Genomic DNA, 23,635 nt, shown 5'->3' with positions numbered 1-23,635 from the left:
AATTTTATAATGAGTTTAATTGCTGGAAACAAAATGAATAATTCCAAAATTACTTCTAAATTTAGCCATAATAAATAGTTGTACAAATGTGTTCAAGTAGATTTGGCTATTTGAACATAGAATAGAGATTAATTTAAGAATTTCTTTCTCAGCATTATTCTCGAACTTTGAATTTGACTTTCACGCCAAATGTAATGTATTGTACAAAACACACAAATAAAATAAGTGAAAACGTGGTTTAGAAATAAATGAGAATTAAATTAAATTAATGACTAGTTTTCCTGGCTGTTATACATTTCAACAAAACTCTTGCGATATTTTTCAGGTTTTTGCAGAAACATGAATATATGAAGTTGTTTAACTAGTTAAATATATAATTTGTTTGTTATTTTTTTTTAGGAAACTCAGTACGCAAACTGGATCGCTGCTTGTCGCTTGGCATCCAAAGGGAAAACAATGGCTGACGCGTCATACGACTCCGAGGTCAAGAATATTTTATATTTCTTATCCTTGCGAAAACCTGCTGCAGAGCCAGCATTTGAACCCTCAAATTTAGACGTTGATGTTGAGGATTATCTACCGTACAAATACACAAGAAAGTACAAAGGAAAGGTAAGTCTGGTGCACATTTCAGTGAGTAGCTTGAGACTTTTTCGTCACGGTACATTGTGGATTCTTGATGGAACACTTAAAGAATGAATGAATAGCTGAAACTGATAATGTAGGCATATAACACAAGCTGTTTAAACTGGAGGCACTGGTTTCATTAGTTGTCAGCATTAATTCTACCTTTTGTTTAAGTTTTTTCTCTCTATCATTTTCTCACTACTCACTTTTTTCCCTCGAATACATCTTACAAGTTTTCTTTCTCCATATAGTTCGACTCCATCGTCCGCAAAAGGCGCCAAATCCATTTTATGGTATTAAGCCGTTTCCATTTCCTATTTATGATGTTTAGTCTCATTCCTACCATTAGCAACAGTCCGTAGACCGCTAAGACCCAGGGTTGCCACCCTGATTTGGAAGAATTTACTAAATCGGAGATTAAAAATTTACTAGATCGCATCTGTTTTTACTAAATGCTCAAAAAATGTTTTTGCGCTTGCGGCTACGCCGCACGCGCACCATCATGCATCGATTTTTACTATAGAAGGATAATCATTACGATTTTCACAATTTTTTTTTCTGTTTTCCTCTTTTCTTTCGTTTTCATAGTATGATTGAAAATTCCGGAAACCTACAAGTTCAAAAATCCCTTTTTTTGGATTATTTGGATGTACTACTGGATAGGCTTCATATTCCAGATGCGGTCTATCTATGCAAGACGATAACTGTTTCTTAACACGTATATATATATATATATATATATATATATATATATATATATATATATATATATATATAATGTTACTTTTCTACTTACTTTTAATTTCTCTCTGCAGGCTCCTTTTTCCTCAATAAAAATTTTCAGACTGATGAGATTCGCCTAATCACCTTGGGTGGTTTTTGTTTTGGGTGGCTTTTGTTTTGATTCCAATAGATTCCCAATCATCAGAAATCCAAGTGTCATTACAGCTTCATTTTTAGTTGGTAAGATTTGATACACAGAAAGATAATTTTGTCGACCTTTGGACGCCGGAAGTGAAGTGTCTGTTTATGAAAATAGGTGACTGCTTGTCTGTCTCTTTAAGAGACAGACAAGCAAAAATTGTAAATTGTCATATATTTACGAATTTTTTTTCCCTGAATTCTTTTGAAAAAAAAAATTGTTTACTACAAATCATGACTTTTTACTAGTTTTTACTAGATTTCGGGAAATTTACTAGATCCTCTAAATTTACTAGATTTTTTTTTTTACTAGATGTAGTAAAATCCTACTGTCGGTCGCAACCCTGCTAAAAGCTGTGAGGCCTTTGTTACCAGAAATCTTCAATTATCGAAAGCTGGGTGACGCTACACACTCTTAGGTGATAATATTTTACTTCTATTATAGCCACTTTGACAAGTGCCAAAGATCCGCTTCTGCTGAGTTTTTTTTTTATTTTCGTTTGGGTTGAAAACAGTAATAGGGTGTATGGAGTCATGCCCTACACTCTAGGCTTCAGATTCTGTAGGATTCATAAATAATGAGTGGTTTAACACTCAAAAACTTGAAGGTAGTTTCTAGTAAGCTGGCAGGTATGTGCAAAGGGATTTATTTTTGCGAGGGATTAATTTTGTCGTAGGGGGATTTATTTATGTAATAATTTACAAATTTGTAATATTTATTTACGAATTGGACAAAACGCAAAAAAAGTCAAACAATCTGAAAAATATAAGAAGCTGCAGGAGAGATCAGAAAATTACTAAGATTTCTGGGTAGGTCTGAAGTACCCCTTTAGTTGCATACGTAGCTGAATAACGTGTGTCCTGGAGTTTTACTCTTTCATTTGAACCTCTTTGGGATACTAACCTAAAGATAACTTTGCAAATGGCATTGGTTTGTCTTATGAGCTTTCTGTCTGATCACAGAACTTTTGTAATTATTTAATAAGATTTTGGACTTTGTAATATCTTTCTTCTTTTCTTGAATAATATTTATGGCAATCTTTGGACTTGATAATCCAGTCTTTACCTCTGCGGATGACATGACCCCCTTAGTCCCTGGGGAAGTGGCTTTAAAATATGAACTTTTACCCACTATTCGCATAAAGTGTTTGTTAATATACGTAATTTTTTTGGGGAGAATTTTTTTTTTTGGAGGGGGGGGCATTTCCCACGGGGAGAATTTTTTCTAAGGTGGTAAGTTTGTGGATTATTTTAGATGAGGTGTGGGGTGGGGGGGGGGTCTGGCATAATTTTAAAACGGTCAGAAATTAAATAATAATAAAACATGTTTTCTTCAACTGAAAGTAAGGAGCAGCATTGAAACTTAAAACAAACAGAAATTATTTCGTATATGAAGGGGGCTGCCCTTTCCTCAAAACCTGCTCTTGACGCTAAAGTTTTCCTTTTGATGACGATTCCTTAAAAAAAAACAGTTCAAACACAGGGGTCGTTGAATATGAATGTGAACCACTTTTAAAGAAGTTTAAGACTTTAGTGTAAAGGGCGAGGATTGAGGAAGAGGTATCCCCCTCATATACGGAATAATTTCTGTTCTTTTTAAGTTTTAATGTTGCACCTTACTTTTAGTTGATTTTTTTATTTTAACAGGTGTTTTTACCATGACCTTAAAGCAACATATAAAATACCAGCTTCTTTAAACTGTCTCAAGTTTACAGAATTTTTTGCATACCTCGTATTTATTACCTCAATTAATTTCTTGAAATTACCTTATATTTAAATTATTATAATTAAGTTTTTTTATTAGAAGTTATAACTGCCTTTTGGTATAAGAAAAAATTTTGAAATCAGAGCTTTCTTTTTTTTCAGACAAATCGTATTTTAGAAGCTCAGGCAAACGTAAAAGAATTGGCATTAATCGAAGCCAAGTTAGGCTATATTCGTGCCTGGAAAAACTTACCATGGTATGGTGTCCACCTCTTTGTTGTACGATTTACCAATCAGAAAAAAGATGAGCTATTGGGAGTTACAAATAACAGAATTATGAGAATGGATTTAAATACTGGAGATCATATTAAAACTTGGAGGTTTAGCGCTATGAAAGTAAGTCTATTAAATGGGTTTTGCGAACGTTATATACAAACTTTCATATTTTACCAATTGATAAAATGGCATTAAATCACTAAAATAGTTTTATCATTTTCTATATTTTAATTTTGATTGATGTGCGTCAAAGAAGGAGTTGAATGTTGAGTGTTATGTTAATGGTAGCATGGTAACTGATGTTTTCATGTTTGTTTTTTTAAACCCCTTCTGTGGTAAAAGTAAATTTATTTTTTATTTTGATTCTTTTGATTTATTTGATTTTTCCTTCTCCATATCACACCCAGGCAATTCGAGGGCATGTACTAGAGTTTCCTGATATTATTTGATATTAAATAAAATAAAAATATATTGTTTCCTTACCATACCAGAAACATAAGTTTACATCAAATCTAAAAAGAATGTCAAAGAAGGGAAGAGGACGCGTCGACCAAATTTTCTAATTTTAGATGAATAATTGATTAGTGCCTGAGTCATCAGACCCCTTTAGTCCTTAGTTGTATAGATTATGAGCAAGCGTTTGATTTAGCTGACAGAAGAGCTTTGGCAAAGGTTTTATCCATGTATGGCACCTGAAAAATGTAAAATTTAAAGCCGAACAAGGGATAGAATTTCTAAGTATCAAGAACTTAAATGGGAAACAGCGAAAGAACGCTTGAGTCCTAAATTTGTCAGCTTATTTTGATTTAAAGTTATTATAACTACTTCAAGACAATTTTATTCTTATAAATTTTAATGTTCAATGAAAAAGAAAGTTGAGAGGGAAGAAAGTTGACTGAAATTCCTTGCAGTGGCCTCATAGAAATACGTGTATACATATAATGTATTTATTAATATCTAGGAGGGGAATTTTTTTTTCGCGCTAAAAATCCAAAAAGGCATTTTTCAGCCGAGACTCCCCCAAAAAAGTCTTTTTCAAACTTTGGGGGGGGGGAGGCAAATCTCCCATATCCTGTCCCCGTCCCCCAATTTAAACCCCTTAGTCCTTGTGTGACTTACACCCAAATAAGGCTCCATGTGCATACCCTTTTATTAAAAATTATTCAGTCGGAGGGGCTTGTTTGGATTGTTACCATCAGACGAGTGCATAGGATTTTGACCCAAGATGGGTGATCTCTTTGTATCACTGCAATTACTGCAACATGATGCAACATGAAACCAGATAAACACATTATATGTACGAGAACAATATAGCTGCGGTTAACGTAGAAAATTAGGTTAGTAGCTTTTCCTATTGAATCAGGAGTTAAGCATGGTTGCATTGTATCCCCTTTTATATGGATCATTTTGATGAACTTTGTCCTAAAGAACACTGCAAATGCTATAAGACTGTATGATATCAAACAGGGAAGTAAAACCCTCATAGACTTAGATTATGCTGATGATTTGAGTGTCCTAGAGGTAAATGTTAGAAAAACTAAACATTTTTTGAAGGTTTTGAGAGTTGAGGGTGCAAGAATAGGTTCGGAAATTAATATCCCAATGCTGCACCTCTGACGACACTGCTACTACTGCCAGCACTGCTACTGCTTACAAATCATTATAATACAAAGCTGAGGGAAAACTCATCATAACGGCGAGACTTTATCAGAACCATCATAGCTTATAATACTCTTATTTCTTGAATAAATTAGGATTAAAGACTTCACTTCACGCTTTTATGAGGCTGATTAAGTTCAAAAGTTCTGAGATTTGAGTTAAAAATTAAACATCTAAATAGAAAACCTTGTCTAATTCTTGAGTGCATTGTTGTGTGTAACATGTAAGGACAAGGTTTTTCATTTTGATGCATTTTGGGCGTTAGTAAGAAAATTTGAGGAGGAAATTTTGTGCGTTAGTAAGTAAAATTTGAGGAGGGAATTTTTGATGTTAGTAAGTAAACTTGAGGAGGGAATTTTTGGTGTTAGCAAGTAAATTTGAGGAGTGAATTTTGGGTTTTAGTAAGTAAATTTGAGGAGGGAATTTGAGATAACTATGTAGATAATTATTAATTATATGGAATTTTCAGCAGTTGGAAACGTTTTTTTTAATATTTGAATTAAAACTTTGAAAATCAAATTAAATAAACATTGAATTAAGAGTAGCTAAATTAACTAAGATTGAATTACAGTTTAAAGATTTAAATGGAAAATCTTGCCTAATTGTTGAATGAATTGCTGTGTAAGATAATGTAAAGACATGATGTATTATCTAGGTGAAGTTAGGGTATAAGTGAGTAAATTGAAGAAATTTAAGATAACTGAGAGACTTCTGAGAAAAAAGTATTTTGTGGATGTTTTGTAATTTTTCGAAGGAAGGGCATTCTGAAAAATGACTTGGTGGATGTTCTTGTAACACACGAAATTCCTCTTGAAATTCATCTTGTTACAATAAATTCTTCTTGTAACACAAGGAATACTTGTAAAACAAGCATTTTTCTTGTTTTTGCTCGTGTTTTTCCGCATCGTCTGGTATCAGAAACTTAGATGTTACTTGGGAATTTGGTTAATCAAAAATCAAAAACAAGAGATAGTATTAAGTGGACAGATCGTACAAACATTATAATTGGTTATGCCACTACGAAGGAGTATCCAAGAAGGTGAAATAAGTTTAAGCACGAAATAAAAAAAATTCAAGGTGAAATAAATATCGTGTCAATAAATGTAACGTAGTTTTCAGCTGGATATTGGTAAAATATATACATTTCAAGGTGAAACAAATTCCACGACAAGAAGTCTAACTTAGTTTTCAACTGGATAGTGGTGAACTAATTGTGAAATAAATTTCACCATTAATTTTAAATAAATTTCACAATAAATAAATTTCACCTCACTATCTAAGTGACATTCGGCTCACTTGGATACTTGACAGTAGAATGCTCATAAATAAAATCTATTTAGTTTTAGCTGATCAAATTTCAATGTTTATAATTTGGTAAAATTTTTATTTTGCCTGTTTGTGATTGTAGGTGGTACCAAGGCCGTACCCAGGATTTTTTTCCGAGGGGGTTTTATTCAATTTATTTTTTTTGGGGGGGGGGGGGCAGGGGTTACAAAAAAAAAAAAAAAAAAACGCATACAAAATTTTTTTATATCCATCTTTGTTACATAAACATTTCGGTGGGAGGGGTCAAACCCTCCTAACTCTTTCTCTGTGTACGGTCTTGGGTGGTACCTTAAGGAAGCTATTAGGTATAGAAAATAAAGAACGCTTAGGAGATATTGTTTAGAACGTTTAGATATTGGAGTTTTAGTTTCGAGTCTTAGCTTAGAGTTTTAGTTAAAGTTATAGTTTAGTTTAGGTTTAGTTAAGAATTTTAATTTAGAGGTGTTGTTTAGTTTTAGATAAGAGTTTCAGTTTAGATTTTGGAGTTTTCGTTGCACTTTTAGTTTAGTTTAGTTTGAGATAAGAGTTTTAGTTTAGAGTTTCAGTTTGGTATTAGCTTGAAGTTCTTGTTTAGAGTTTAGAGTCTTAGCTTAGAGTTTTAGTTAGAGTTTAGAGTTTTAGTTTAGAGTTTTAGCTTAGAATCATAGCTTAGAGTTTTTGTTAGAGTTCTAGTTTAGTTTTAGTTAAGAGTTTAGAGTTTTAGCCTAGAGTCTTAGCTTAGAGTTTTAGTTAGAGTTCAAGTTTAGTTTAGTTATAGTTAAGACTTTTAGAGTTTCGAATTTTAGCTTAGAGTCATTTTAAAACTTGAAGTACTCATCCTTTTTACCCACAACTTTACTTTATGGCTTTTTGAATACCTCAACACCTAGCAATACTTTCAAAAGGCTTTTTACATCTTTTCAGAACAAGTTCTTTTCTTAATGTTCCTCCTAAACAAATTTTACAACTTAAAGTACTCATCCTTTTCACTCACAACTGTACTTTATGGCTTTTTGAATATCCCGACACCAAGCAATTCTTTCAAATGGCTTTTTTATATCTTTTCAGAACAAGTTCTATGTATTTTAAACATGAGCGTTCTTATTTCCGAAAACTAAAACCCAACTTCATTCAAAAATCAAATATTATTAATAAAATCAAATGTATTTTAAATGTGGGCATCAAAGTAAAAACATTATTCTTTAATATCACCAAATGTTTACTTAACACACACAATTTTCTCTTAGAAATAATATTTCTTATCAGTGATAACACGTTTTCAGTTCGAACTAGCAAGTTTTCTGCCAAAGATACCAAATCCTTTTTACCCACAACTTTACTTTATGGCTTTTTGAATACCTCAACACCAAGCAATACTTTCAAAAGGCGTTTTTATATCTTTTCAGAACAAGTTCTTTTCTTAATGTTCCTCCTAAACAAATTTTACAACTTTAAGTACTCATCCTTTTCACTCAAAACTGTACTTTATGGCTTTTTGAATATCCCGACAACAAGCAATTCTTTAAATGGCTTTTTTATATCTTTTCAGAACAAGTTCTATGTATTTTAAACATGAGCGTTCTTATTTCCGAAAACTAAAACCCAACTATATTCAAAAATCAAATATAATTAATAAAATCAAATGTATTTTAAATGTGGGCATCAAAGTAACAACATTATTCTTTAATATCACCAAATGTTTACTTAACACACACAATTTTCTTTTAGAAATAATATTTTTTATCAGTGATAACACGTTTTTAGTTCGAACTAGCAAGTTTTCTGCCAAAGATACCAAATTTTTTCTTAGAAGTAACACTTTTGATTGTGATAACAACTTTTCTGTCAGAAGTAGCAAGTTCTGCTTAACACTAACATACCTTCTCATCAAAGTAACATCATTTTACATTAAAACTAACATACTTTTACTTAACACACACAAGTTTCTCTTAGAAATAATATTTTTCATCAGTGATAACACGTTTTCTGTTCGAACTAGCAAGTTTTCTGCCAAATATGCCAAATTTTTTCTTACAAGTAACAATTTTTTGATTGTGATAGCAACTTTTCTGTCAGAAGTAGCAAGTTTTTCTTAACATTAACAAACCTTCTCATCAAAGTAACAACATTCTTCTTAAATACCACAAAATGTTTACTTAACACACACAATTTTTTCTTAGAAATAATACTTTTCATCAGTGATAAAACTTTTTCAGTTCGAACTAGCAAGTTTTCTGCCAAAGATACCAAATTTTTTCTTAGAAGTAATATTTTTTTGATTGTGATAACAACTTTTTTGTCAGAAGTAGCAAGTTCTACTTAACACTAACAAACCTTCTCATCATAGTAACAACATTCTACATTAAAACTAATATAGTTTTACTGAACACACACAAATTTCTCTTATAAATAATATTTTTTCATCAGTGATTAGACGTTTTCTGTTTGAACTAGCAAGTTTTCTGCCAAAGATACCAAATTTTTTATTAGTAGCGAGTTTTGATTAACACTAACAAACCTTCTCATCAAAGTAACAACATTTTACATTAAAACTAACATACTTTTAGTGAACACACACAAATTTCTCTTAGAAATAATATTTTTTCTTCAGTGAGAACCCATTTTCTGTTCGAAGTACAAGTTTTCTTTCAAAGATACCTTTTTTCTTAGAAGTAACAATTTTTTCGTTATGATAACATGTTTTCTGTTCGAACTAGCAAGTTTGCTGCCAAAGATACCAAATTGTTTCTTAGAAGTAACAATTTTTGATTGTGATAACAACATTTCTGTCAGAAGTAGCAAGTCTTGCTTAACACTAACAAATTTTCTCATCAAAGTAACAACATTTTACCTTAAAACTAACATAATCTTACTTAACACACACAAATTTCTCTTAGAAATAATATTTTCCGTCGAACTAGCAAGTTTTCTGTAAAAGATATAAAATTTTTTCTCAGAAGTAACAATTTTTGATTGTGATAACAATTTTTCTTTCAGAAGTAGCAAGTTTTGCTTAACACTAACAAATTTTCGCATCAAAGTAACAACATTTTACCTTAAAACTAACATACTTTTACTTAACACACACAAATTTCTCTTAGAAATAATATTTTTCGTCAGTGATAACACCTTTTCTGTTCGAACTAGCAAGTTTTCTGCCAAAGATACCTATTATTTCCTTAGAAGTAACTTTTCTTTGATTGTGATAACAAATTTTCTGACAAAAGTAGCAAGTTTTGATTCACACTAACAAATGTTCTCTTCAAAGAAACAACATTCTTCCTTAATACTACCAAACATTTACTTAACACTAACAGATTTTCTCTTCGAATCATCAACTTTTCCTTAATACTAACAAACTTTTACTTAAAGACTCAAATTTCTCTTAGAAACAACCATTTTCGTCAGCGATAGCACGTTTTCTGCTTGAAGTAGCAAGTTTTCTGTCAAATATACTTTTTTTAGAAGTAACAATTTTTTCGTTATGATAACAAGTTTTCCGTTCGAACTAGCATGTTTTCTGCCAAAGATACCAAATTTTTTCTCAGAAGTAACAATTTTTTGATTGTGATAACAACTTTTCTGTCAGAAGTAGCAAGTTTTGCTTAACACTAACAAATTTTCACATCAAAGTAACAACATTTTACCTTCAAACTAACATAGTCTTAATTAACACACACAAATTTCTCTTAGAAATAATATTTTTCGTCAGTGATAACACGTTTTCTGTTCGAACTAGAAAGTTTTCTGTCAAAGGTACCAAATTTTTTCTCAGAAGTAACTTTTCTTTGATTGTGATAACAACTTTTCTGTCAGAAGTAGCAAGCTTTGATTAACACAAACTTTTACTTAACACTATCAAATTTCTCTTAGAAGTAGCAGGTTTTTAACAAGTTTTCTTTAAAGTTAGGTTTCTCTACGTTTACCTTATGTTCATCTAACCTCCAAAACCATAGGTTAGGTTAGGTATATTTAAACATTAATAAATAAATAGAAACATTTCTCCATGTTTAAGTTAGGTTAGGTTAGCTTATCATGAGCGCTCATGATAAGCTAACGTAACCTAACTTAAATATGGAGAAATGTTTCTAGTTATTTATTAATATTTATTTATACCTAACCTAACCTAACTTATGGTTTTGGAGGTTAGATGAATCTAAGGTAAACGTAGAGAAACCTAACTTTTAAAGAAAACTTGTTAAAAACCTGCTACTTCTAAGAGAAATTGGATAGTGTTAAGTAAAAGTTTAGTAGTATTAAGAAAAAGTTGTTACTTCGATGTGAAGATTGTTAGTGTTAGGGATAGTTTGCTACTTCTGACAGAAAATTGTTATCATCAAAAGAAAAATTGTTAATTCCAAGAAAAAATTTGGTATGATTGACTTATAACTTGTTATTTCTAACAGATAATTTGTCATCATAACGCAAATTTTTACTTCTAAGAAACTATTTGGTATTTTTGAGAGAAATATTGCAGGCTCAAGCTGAAAACGTGTTATCACTGATGAAAAAATGTGACTTCCAAGAGAAATTGGGATGTTCTAAGTAAACGTTTGTTAGTATTAAGGAAAAGTTGTTACTTCGAAGAGAAGATTTGCTATCTTTGACGAAAAAACTTTGTGCTGTCAGAAGAAATTCGTTACTTCTAAGAAAAATTTCCTGTATTTACTGGATAACTTGCTATTTCTAGCAGAAATTGTGTTATCAGTGATAAAAAATTGTTACTTCTAAGAAAAAATTGGTATCTTTGACAGAAAACTTGCTAGTTCGAACAGAAAACTTGTTATCATAACGAAAAAAATTTTATTTCTAAGAAAAAAAGTATCTTTGACAGAAAACTTGCTACTTCAAGCATAAAACTTGTTATCGCTGACAAAAAGTGTTATTCCTAAGAGTAATTTGAGTGTGTTAAGTAAAAGTATGTTAGTATTAAGGAAAAGTTGATGATTCGAAGTGACAATCTGTTAGTGTTAAGTAAACGTTTGGTAGCATTAAGGAAGAATGTTGTTACTTTGAAGAGAAGATTTGTTTGTGTTAATTAAAACTTGCTACTTCTGACAGAAAAGTTGTTATCGCAATCAAAGAAAAGTTACTTCTGAGAAAAAATTTGGTGTCTTTGACAAAAAACTTGCTAGTTCGAACAGAAAACGTTTTATCATTGACGAAAAATATTATTTCTAAGAAATATTTATTTTTTCTAAGCATGAGTAGGTTAGTTTTAAGGTAAAATATTGTTACTTTGATGAGAAAATTTGTTAGTGTTAAGCAAAACTTGCTATTTCTGACAGAAAAGTTGTTATCACAATCAAAAAATGTTAATTCTAAGAAAAAATTTGGTATATTTGACAGAAAACATGCTAGTTCGAACGGAAAACTTGTTATCATAACAAAAAAATTGTTACTTCTAAGAAAAATAGTATATTTGATAGAAAACTTGCTACTTCAAGCAGAAAACGTATTATCGCTGACGAAAAGTGTTATTTCTAAGAGAAATTTGAGTGTTTAAGTAAAAGTATGTTAGTATTAAGGAAAAGTTGATGATTCGAAGAGAAAATCTTTTAATGTTAAGTAAACGTTTGGTAATATTAAGGAAAAATATTGTTACTTTGAAGAGAAGATTTGTTAGTGTTAATCAAAACTTGGTACTTCTGACAGAAAAGTTGTTATCACAATCAAAGAAAAGTTACTTTTGAGAAAAAAATTGGTATCTTTGACAGAAAAATTGCTAGTTCGAACAGTAAACGTGTTATCACTGACGAAAAACATTATTTCTAAGAGAAATTTGTGTGTGTTAAGTAAGAGTATGTTAGTTCTAAGGTAAAATATTGTTACTTGATGAGAAAATTTCTTAGTGTTAAGCAAAACTTGCTACTTCTGAAAGAAAAGTTGTTATCACAATAAAAAATTGTTACTTCTGAGAAAACATTTGATATCTTTAACAGAAAACTTGCTAGTTCGAACAGAAAACGTGTCCTCACTGACGAAAAATATTATTTCTAAGAGAAATTTGTGTGTGTTATATACGACTATGTTTAGTTTTAAGGTAAAATGTTGTTACTTTGATGAGAAAATTTGTTAGTGTTAAGCAAAACTTGCTACTTCTGACAGAAAGATTGTTATCGCAATCAGAAAATTTTTACTTCTAAGACAAAATTTTGTATCTTTGGCAGAAAACTTGCTAGTTCGAACAGAAAACTTGTTATCATAACGAAAAAATTGTTACTTCTAAGAAAAAAAGTATCTTTGACAGAAAAATTGCTACTTCGAACAGAAAACGTGATTTCCCTGATGAAAAAATATTATTTCTAAGAGAAATTTGTGTGTGTTCAGTAAAAGTATGTTAGTTTTAATGTAGAATGTTGTTACTTTGATGAGAAGGTTTGTTAGTGTTAAACAGAACTTGCTACTTCTGACAGAAAAGTTATTATCACAATAAAAAAAAGTTATTTCTAATAAAAAATTTGGTATCTTTGGCTGAAAACTTGCTAGTTCGAACTGAAAACGTATTATCAGTGATGAAAAATATTATTTCTAACAGAAAATTGTGTGTGTTAAGTAAACATTTGGTGATATTAAAGAAGAATATTGTTACTTTGATGAGAAAGTTTGTTAGTGTCAAGACAAACTTGCTACTTCTGACAGAAAAGTTGCTATCACAATGTAAAAAATAGTTACTTGTAAGAAAAAATTTGGTATCTCTGGCAGAAAACTTGCTAGTTCGAACAGAAAACGTGTTATCACTGATGAAAAAATATTATTTCTAATAGAAATTTTTGTATGTTCAGTAAAAGTATGTTAGTTTTAATGTAGAATGCTGTTACTCTGATGAGAAGGGTTGTTAGTGTTAAGTAGAACTTGCTACTTCTAACAGAAAAGTTGTTATCACAATAAAAAAAATGTTACTTCTAAGAAACAAATTTGGTATCTTTGGCAGAAAACTTGCTAGTTAGAACTGAAAAAGTGTTATCACTGATGAAAAATATTGTTTCTAAGAGAAAGTTGTGTGTGTTAAGTAAACCTTTGGTGATATTAAAGAAGAATGTTGTTACTTTGATGAGAAGGTTTGTTATTGTTAAGCAAAACTTGCTACTTCTGACAGAAAAGTTGCTATCACAATCAAAAAATTTTTACTTGTAAGAAAAAATTTGGCATCTTTGGCAGAAAACTTGCTAGTTCGAACTAAATACGTGTTATCGCTGATGAAAAATATTATTTCTAAGAGCAATTTGTGTGTGTTCAGTAAAAGTATGTTAGTTTTAATGTAGAATGATATTACTTTGATGAGAAGGTTTGTTAGTGTTAAGCAGAACTTGCTACTTCTGACACAAAAGTTGTTATCAAAATCAAAAATGTTACTTCTAAGAAAAAATTTGGTATCTTTGGCAGAAATCTTGCTAGTTCGAACTGAAAACGTGTTATCACTGATGAAAAATATTATTTCTAAGAGAAAATTGTGTGTGTTAAGTAAACATTTGGTGGTATTAAAGAAGAATGTTGTTACTTTGATGCCCACATTTAAAATACATGTGATTTTATTAATAATATTTGATTTTTTAATAAAGTTGGGTTTTAGTTATCGGAAATAAGAACGCTCATGTTTAAAATACATAGAACTTGTTCTGAAAAGATGTAAAAAGCCATTTGAAAGTATTGCTTGTTGTTGGGATACTCAAAAAGCCATAAAGTAGAGTTGTGAGTGAAAAGGATGAGTACTTCAAGTTGTGAAATTGGTTTATGAGGGACATTAAGAAAAGAACTTGTTTCGAAAAGATATAAAAAAGCCTTTTGAAAGTATTGCTTGGTGTTGAAGTATTCAAAAATCCATAAAGTAAAAGTTGTGGGTGAAAAGGATGAGTACTTCAAGTTGTAAAATGGGTTTAGGAGGGAACTATAAGTAAGTAGCTTTTTCTGAAAAGATATAAAAAAATCCTTTTGAATGTATTTCTTGGTGTTGGGGTATTCAAAAACTCATAAAGTAAAGTCGTGCATGAAGAGGAGGAGTTCTTCAAGTGGAAAAATGGCTTTAGAAGGGATTTTAAGAAAAGAACTTGTTCTGAAAAGATATAAAAAAGCCTACTATAACTAAACTAAACTTCAACTCAAACTAAAACTCTATGCTAAGACTTTAGGCTAAAAGTGTATGCTAAGAGTCTAGGCTAAAACTCTAATCTAAAACTCCTAACTAAAACTAAACTAAACTCTAACTAAAACTCTAAGCTAAGACTCTAAACTAAAACTCTAAACTCTAAAAGTCTTAACTAAAAAAAAAACTAAACTTCAACTCTAAATAAAACTCTAAGCTAAGACTCTAGGCTAAAACTCCAAGCTAAAACTCTTAACTAAAACTAATCTAGAACTCTAACTAAAACCTAAACTGCAACTCTAACTAAAACTCTAAGCTAAGACTCTAGGCTAAAACTCTAAACTTTTAACTAAACGAAATTAGAACTATAACTAAAACTCTAAGCTAAGACTCTAAGCTAAAACTGTAAAATCTAAAAGTCTTAACTATAACTAAACTAAACTTCAACTCTAACTAAAACTATAAGCTAGCCTCTAGGCTAAAACTCTAATCTAAAGGTCCTAACTAAAACTAAACTAAACTAGAACTCTAACTAAAACCTAAACTTCAACTCTAACTAAAACTCTAAGCTATGACTCTAGGCTAAAACTCTAAACTCTTGACTATACCTAGACTAAACTAGAACTCTAACTAAAACTCTAAGCTAAGACTCTAAGCTAAAACTCTAAACTCTTAACTATAACTAAACTAAACTTCTACTGTAAATAAAACTCTAAGCTAAGACTCTAGGCTAAAACTCTAAGCTAATATTCTTAAGTAAAACTAAACTAGAACTCTAAATAAGACTCTAATGTAATACTCCAAACTAAAACTCTAAACTCTTAACTATAACTAAACTAAACTATAACTCTAACAAAAACTCTAAGCTAAGACTCTAACTAAAACTCTATGCTGAGACTCTAAGCTAAAACTCTAAACTCTTAACTAAACTAAACTAGAACTCTAACCGAAACTCTAAGCTAAGACTCTAAGCTAAAACTCTAAACTAAAACTCTAAACTCTAACTAAAACTTTAAGCTAAGACTCTAAACTCTGAACAAGAACTGTAAGCTAATACCAAACTGAAACTCTGAACTAAAACTCTTATCTAAAACTAAACTAAACTAAAAGTGCAACGAAAACTTTAAACTCTAAACTAAAATTCTTATCTAAAACTAAACCAAACTATAAGTCTAATTAAAACTCTAAGCTAAGACTGAAAACTAAAACTCCAATATCTAAACTAAAGCTCTTAACTAAAACTAAACTAAAACTATAACTCTAACTAAAACTCTAAAGTAAAACTAAAACTAGTTTATAGTTTTAGTAAACTCTTAAGTAGAATTAAACTAGAGATCTAAACTATAGCTCCTAACTAAAACTAAACTAAATTATAACTCTAACGAAAACTCTAAGCTAAGACTCTAAACTAAAACTCTAAATTCTCAACTAAAACTAAAGTAAACTATAAATAGAAATAAAACTCTAAGCTAAGACTCCAAACTAAAACTCTAAACTCTAACTAAAACTCTAAGCTAAGACTCTAAACTCTAAACAAAAACTCTTAACTAAAACTTTAAGCTAAGACTCTAAACTAAAACTCTAAACTCTAAACTCTTAACTACTATAACTCTAACTAAAACTGTAAGTTAATACCAAACTGAAACTCTAAACTAAAACTCTTAACTAAAACTAAACTATAACTCTAACTAAAACTCTACACGACAGCTCTGAACTAAAACTCTTAACTAAAATTAAACTAAACTATAGCTCTAACTAAAACTCTACGCTAAGACTCTAAACTAAAACTCTAAACTAAAAAGTTTAGCTAAAACTAAACTATAAGTCCAAAAACACTTTACTAAAACTAAACTACAACTCTAACCTAAAACTCTTAGCTAAAACTCTTAACTAATACTAAACTAAACTAAAAGTGCAACGAAAAACTCTAAACTAAGACTCTAGGCTAAAATTCTAAACTAGGGCCCCGGGAAGGAGTGGGCCCTTTGGGGGGGCCCGGGGGGAAGGGGGCCCTTTGGGAGGCCCTGGAGAGGAGGCCCTTTGGGCGCCCCGGGGGGAAGGGGGTCCTTTTGAGGGCCCGGGGGAGGGGGCCCTTTGGGGGCACTGGGGGAGGGGTCTCTTTCGGGGGCCCTGGGGGGCCTTTAAGGGACCGGGGGTAGAGGGCCCTTTGGGTTTTGGGTAGGGGACCTTGCAACACTGTTCAAATGGAACTTGTGTATTATAACGACCACAGAGTTTCACCCCAAATCATCGTTTAGAATGTCTCAAACTGTTTCGCCTAAATCATCTTCTAAAATGTCTCAAACTGTTTCGCCCAAATAATCCCCTAAAAGTAATTTCTGTGTGTTCCTTTGTTTCGGCATCCCTGCGCTGTCTTGACTTGAATTGACTTGACTTTATTTAACGAAAACATATACATAAATTTTGTACAAAGGAGAAGAGAGGAATCTCGTAATGTCTCCTTTATCAAACAATAGGGTAAAAAAAAAAAAAACTACACTTCCCGCTAACATAACTTCAGAAAGAAAAGAAAATTTGATAAGAACATAACATGATTTAAATTAAATTTAAAGAAGAAATGAGAAAAAAAAAAACACATACATAACTTAACTATCGACTCACGGAGATAGGGATGGGATTTACTTATTAATTTATAAATAAATCAATAATACAATCAATCCCCGCTACTGCAGGCTGAAAGGACCATCTTTTTCAATTTCTTTTTATATATTTATAGTGATGGTGATTCACTTACTAATTCAAATAACTTATATTTATTCGCAATATGAGGAAGTTGATATCTTAAACTTAGTCTGGATCTCTCAATTTTAACAAATGGGAAAAGAAACTTAATCCTAGCTCTTGATAAAAGGTTATCTTTATTTTCAACCAAAAGTTTCATACTATTGAAAAAATTATCTTTTTGTGTGATTTTAAAAAACCCATTGCCCAAAATAAGGTAAAAAATTTTTTTTAAATAAAATATACACAAAAATAGAAAAGATTTTTTGATTTCAGGTAATTCCCGTGTCTTCCTAGGGTGTGCTAAAACATGCTCCAGAATTCTTATTGATTTATTTTGAACGATTTGGAGTCCTCGTAAATGTGAAGGGAAAGTCAGCATCCAAACATTCGGACAATACTGGAAATAACAATCAATTAATGAAAAATATAAAGTTCTAATGATTTGGTATGGAAACAGAAACTTTAATCTATGCAAACAACCGAGATTCCTGGACACTGTTGCTTTAAGTTTACTAATATGCGTCTTAAACGACAGAGTTGAATCAATATAAATACCTAAATATCTAAATAAATCCACTCTTTTTATGGAGGGAGCTCCAATATTAATACTTTGAAATGACACACGCTTCACTGACCTCGAACTTCTCCCAAAAACCATAAATTCCGACTTCTCTAAATTAGGTATTAATCGGTTATCATGAAACCAAGAATTTACATTCAAAGCAACAGTCTCCAAGGACAATCGTAGGTCCTCCTCGTTGCCCGCCCTCAAACTAATTACTGTATCATCCGCAAAAACAATATTGGTAACTCATCACCTGAGGGCATGCAATTTGGAAGATCATTTACATAAATCAAAAAAAGTATCGGCCCCGATACAGATCCCTGCGGTACCCCTATATTTTCTAACGGGAAAATATGAGATGATTCTTCACAAACTTGGACTTTAAAACTTCTTTCAGATAAATACGATTTCATTAAATCCAGAGCTAGTCCACGGATTCCTATATTTTCCAGCTTATCAAAAAGAATTGCATGATCTATTGTATCGAAAGCTTTTTTTATGTCAAAAAATATAGTTGCCTCCAAATAACTATCATCCATAGCCTCTGATAAGAAATGACGTAAAGCAGCTACTGCTTGCTCTGTTGATCTACCACTCAAAAAACCAAACTGATTAGGAAAAAAAAACTTATTCTTTTCCAGAAATGAAATAAATCTACTTTTTATTATTTTTTCAAAAAATATAGAAACAGGTGATAAAATAGTAATTGGCCTATAATTGTTTGGGTTATCTTTATCACCTTTTTTAAACAAAGGTAAAATTTTAGCTACTTTAAGACAAAATGGGAAAAATCCATTTTTTATACAAAAATTAAAAATATATAAAAGCGGCTGAAAAAGTACACTAGCTAATTCTTTAAACAGAGAAGTCGATATACCATCACATCCTGCCGAAAATCCATTTTTCAAACTAGTAACGGCTTTTTGGTATTCCGAAAACCGGATAGGGTACATAAATATAGTCTTATCTACTTTATTTGGTAAATATTTTCTATGATTATGTGTTCCAGAAGAGATTTGATCCACCAGACCAAGTCCAACTTTTCTAAAATGGTCAGCAAATGCTTCCACCATCCCTCTCTCATCACTTATCTTGACTCCTTCATGACTTGTAATGCGAGATGGAATATTTCTTGTTTTAACATTATTCATTTTTTCATTTATTAACTTCCATGTTTCCCGAGGTGAATCACATTTGCGAAATTCATTTTGATAATATTTTGCTTCCGCTTCTCTGAGAACAAGAGTTAACTGATTTTTATATTTTTTTAAATTTTCATTATTCATCTCATTTGGGTACTGCATCTTCGCCTTATAAAATCTATTTTTTTCTTTTATAATCTTTAACAGGCTTTCAGTAACCCATGGTTTACGAGGCAAATCCTTACTCTTTCTTAATACCATAGGACATACTTGGTCGAATATTTGGTTAAATTTACTATTAAATAACACAATTGACTGATTCAGGTCTTCAACATTTAGGACATCATTCCAATCTATATATCTTATTTTTACTTTCATCTCATCAATCTTTTTCTGGTTAATTATCCTTTTATAACTTTTAATTGGTCTCTTTTCACGTTCCACTCCTGATCCAGAGAAGTCAGAAACAACAACACAATGATCAGATGCATCATTCAAAATAATATGGGTATCAAGGCAATTTTCAGATGTAAAAATTTTATCAATAAGAGTTGCATGGTTATCACAGATTCTTGATGGTAGTAAACAAGTAGGTGACAAACCATGTAAAAATGAAATATTCAAAAATTCTAATCCCTTATTCGATGTCAAAACATTATGTCGCATTAAATCAATATTAAAATCCCCCATTACATAAAATGGATGGTGTTGTTGGGTGAGAACATCTAACAATGACTCATATTGTCTTAAAAACTCGTGAAGACTAGACGATGGTAGCCGGTATACTACAATTACCCAAAACGTATTTATTCCATCATTTACTTCTACTACACAACTCTCAAATAGCATCTCAACATTCCAAACCATAAATTCATTACGTAAAGAAGATGCAAAACATCTCGTATAAAAATACCAACTCCTCCTCTGTTATTCTGATTTCGACTGGTATGAAAAAACCTATAATTTTTATTTTGTTCGAATGTATTATTTTTATCAAGAAATGTTTCACAAATTCCTAACACATCTGTTGACGACCCTTTAAGAAAATCATGCAAAAAATTTAAGCTGCTATTTAATCCTCTACAATTCCAAAATGGCAGTCGTTTAAATTGATTATTTAAAGGTGGAAGATCATGGACAAATAAATATTTATTTTTAGGTGCATTACAATAATCTGGCAAATCTTGATCTTGTGACGAAAACCTATGAAAAAATTTATTAATATCAAGAGGAAGTTCCTCCAACCTACCAATTTCTACAAAACTTAACTCATCCATAATCCAAACTGTCACATTTGAAATTTCCAAGAAACCATTTCCTGCGTAAAATATATTTAATCTTTCTTCATCTCTATGGTGCTTCTAGCTACAATATTAAGGTTTCGAAAAAATATTAATTCCCGAATTTATCACTAAGCCTAAAGACCAGAGAAGCCATATTTAAAAATTGAATATTAGTTTATCTCTGTCACTAAAGACCATTTATCTCACACACCTAAAGACCAAAGAAGCAATATTGTTTCTTAATTCCCCTTGTATTATATTGGAATTCCCCGTCAGATTATGTAAATTGATTTCTCAGAAAACTACTTCCTCTCTAGTCGATCAATTCATTGTCCCGTTAGAATTCAGTGCGCATGTGCAAACCTCGTCCCGGAGTCAGTACACTTAGAAACAATAAATAAATTAACCTTGAAAAAGGTGTCATTGACCCGTTAGTGGATCAATAATCCATGAATAAATTATATCCTGTCAGCGTTAGACTTGATTATAGATGGCAGCACGTGTGTTCGCCTCGGAGTAATACCTGACTCCCTACTCGCAGCCCAAAGTTGAGGGGAAACCTATCATAACGGTTGAACCCTATTTCTATTTCCTGAATAAACTTTGGATAGTGACCTAATTTTGCATAATGCCACACAAATTGAGGCTAAAACAAACTTAAAAAATCGGTAAAACATGAAGTTATATCAAATTTCTAGACTTGAGGGGGTGCGAACAGAAAAGGAATAATATTTTGCATTGATTCTAAACAGCGAATTCGGGTTTTTGTGAACCCGGGTCCACTTTTAGTGAGCACATGGGGGCAATTGTATTCAAGAGTAGGATAGATTTCTTTTTTAGATGGTGGTCAAACCTCTTCCGTAAGAGAAGCCTTGTATAATTCACTTTAAAATGAATTAAAACTATGTACAAAAAAAACGACTTTAGTTTTTATTTTATTTTTTTTAATTGCTTTTTGTTTTAAATTTTCATCTCAAAAGCGGTAGAATATACTGTATTCAAAGTAATTACTGGTAAACAAAGTAAAAAAAAACCTTAATTACATGTACTGAGCGAGTTTTCGATATGTTATCATAAATCTGAAAGGTAAATATCGGTTTTGCTACCCTGTGTCCTTGAGGATGCAGGCTCAAATCCTAGCATTTCCAATACCCAGGTCCTGGCTTAAGGTAGGTTTAGTGGTGTGACTGTAAGGTCAGCCATCTGGGGTGTGAAGGCAATGGACCTTTCAGGCCTGAACCTCATGCCAATTGGGTCCGGTCCCACAACAACATACAATTAAAAATGGCGAGCTAATGAATTGAGTTGAGTAGAGTTGTTACTGTAAATGTCCGAAATCTAGTTAATGTCAACATTCACCGGTGAATGTCCGAAATTGCTTTTTCTCTTCTTGGATTCTATAGCTTTGCTAATAGGCTTTTCAGTCTTATGCAAGCTTTGACGGTAAAAGTTATGTTAGGTTTAGTTAAATTAGGTTATAAATCTCAGAAATGGGTTAAAAACCTAACCTGTCATCATCAAACCTTGCATAAAACTGAAAAAGTTGACTGGCAACGCTGACTAAATCCAAGTCACCTGTGAATTTCGAAATTCGACACTTTCGGACATTCACGGAAACATAGCAAATATTTTTAGTAACAAGGGTATGCAAAGATATGCTCCCTCAAGTGTCCCTCTTTCAAGAGCAGGATAAATTTCTTAATGGCCTGTAATAATTTAAGAAGTTACATGAAAAAGAAAGATGAAGAAAATATCAGATAGACTAAAAATAATACTGTTTTCAGTAAATGAGTAATCTTGATATTGCCCAGCTAAACATGAAGTTGACGGCACTGCCGAAAGGGTATGCATGTCGTCAGTGCTGAAAGTTCCTGACTCCATGCCTTTTATAGGGTCATCACTACCTTTTCTTTTATTGGAATATTCCTACCTTTTCTAAGGGTAAATATAAGATCAGTGAATGTTCTTTGTCTTATGAAACAGTACTGGTTGTGGCTATTTTGTGTGCCATTTGGAATCATTACTGATGCAGCTAGTGATCTTAGTCGAATGGATAGGCGTATAAATACTAATGGATTAGTTTCACGAATCTTGCTATTTCAAGCTAGCAAATGAAAAAATACATTGGTTCTAAAGCTAAATTTATTGAACTTGGGAGTGATTTTAGAATAGGATATTTTAATCCTTCCCGTCCCGTAATTTATTTTGGGTATCTTGCATATAATGCTAGGACCTAGGTCAACACATACAAATCTCATAACATTTTAAGGGGGAAAAGGAGAAGGGTCCTTAGAACCAGTGTTTGGGATTGGGATTGCTCTTGAAATCTATTCAAAGAGAGTAGGGACAACTTTAAAAACTAAAGCCAAAAATTCCACTTTCTTTATGTCTTCGCATTTTGATTTACATTTATTCCAAAAAATGAAAAATTCGTGCTTAAAATGTTACCTTATCAATTTTTTTTACCTCTCTTTCCCTGAAAGTTTTTGAAAACTGTTGATAAGTTTATATTTTATTACAGGCGTGGAATGTTAACTGGGAGATCAAGCACGTGATAGTTCAGTTTCAAGAAGGCAATGCTATATTATCTGTCACATCAGCTGACTGTAAAGTAGTCCATGAGTTTATTGGTGGTTACATATTTCTATCGATGAGGTCAAAAGAGGCAAACAATCCTTAAATGAAGACATGTTTCACAAACTAACCAGAGGACAGGATTAAGTGTTTTCGTGACAAATTATGACAAGCCACAAAATGTGACAGTGTCGAACTGCCATAAGATAAAAAGAAAAAAGCAGTGATATTGATCGTAACGATTCAAAAAAGAGTCAAAAGTCCAAAAAAATTAAGAACACGTATTTTAAAGCTGCGAACGTAAATTTTAACTAAATGGTAACCGTTTTCTACAAAACTTTCAATAAAAAAAACTCGTAAGAATTCTAGCCCCCTCCCCCTATAATTCAAAATCCCAGATAGGCCTGGATTGTGGATCCTCCGAGAAACTTGGTGTGTCCAGTACTCAATCATAATTATTTAACCTTGGTTTTGCGTCATTTTCTTCAGTGAAAAATAGTAGATAACAACAAATGCAGCCCCTGAAATGTTCACAACACAAAATGGGTTAAACTTTAGTCCGACTTGCAGTAATAGTAATTGAAATTGCAAATAACTTTTGGTATGCAATGTCATGAAACTAAATAATTTATCATCATTAATGATAAATGAGTTCTGGAAATTATCCTTTTGAATTATTTCTTCCTTGAGGTAGATTAACCCTTTTTCCCTCAAAGGATTTATAATTCTTGCGAATTTTTATTTTAAGCTC

General features: G+C 31.5%; 1 protein-coding gene across 1 annotated transcript in view; it reads left to right on the top strand.

Annotated features, from left to right (window-relative positions):
* LOC148949275 (unc-112-related protein-like) overlaps window positions 1-23,031 on the top strand; it is a 50,127-nt gene extending 27,096 nt beyond the window's left edge. Inside the window, 5 exon segments of the mRNA XM_089092667.1 lie at window positions 400-599; window positions 2,766-2,781; window positions 3,415-3,648; window positions 22,832-22,973; window positions 22,976-23,031. Coding sequence (XP_088948793.1) covers window positions 400-599; window positions 2,766-2,781; window positions 3,415-3,648; window positions 22,832-22,973; window positions 22,976-23,031 — 648 coding nt within the window.
* The last annotated feature ends 604 nt before the right edge of the window (window positions 23,032-23,635 follow it).

This window comes from Artemia sp. Qi Xiang Cuo, chromosome 8 (assembly GCF_049724085.1).
Source record: "Artemia sp. Qi Xiang Cuo chromosome 8, ASM4972408v1, whole genome shotgun sequence".
NCBI lineage: Eukaryota > Metazoa > Arthropoda > Branchiopoda > Anostraca > Artemiidae > Artemia > Artemia sp. Qi Xiang Cuo.
Note: the sequence above shows the minus strand (reverse complement) of the source record. Positions and strands in the feature narration are given on the sequence as shown.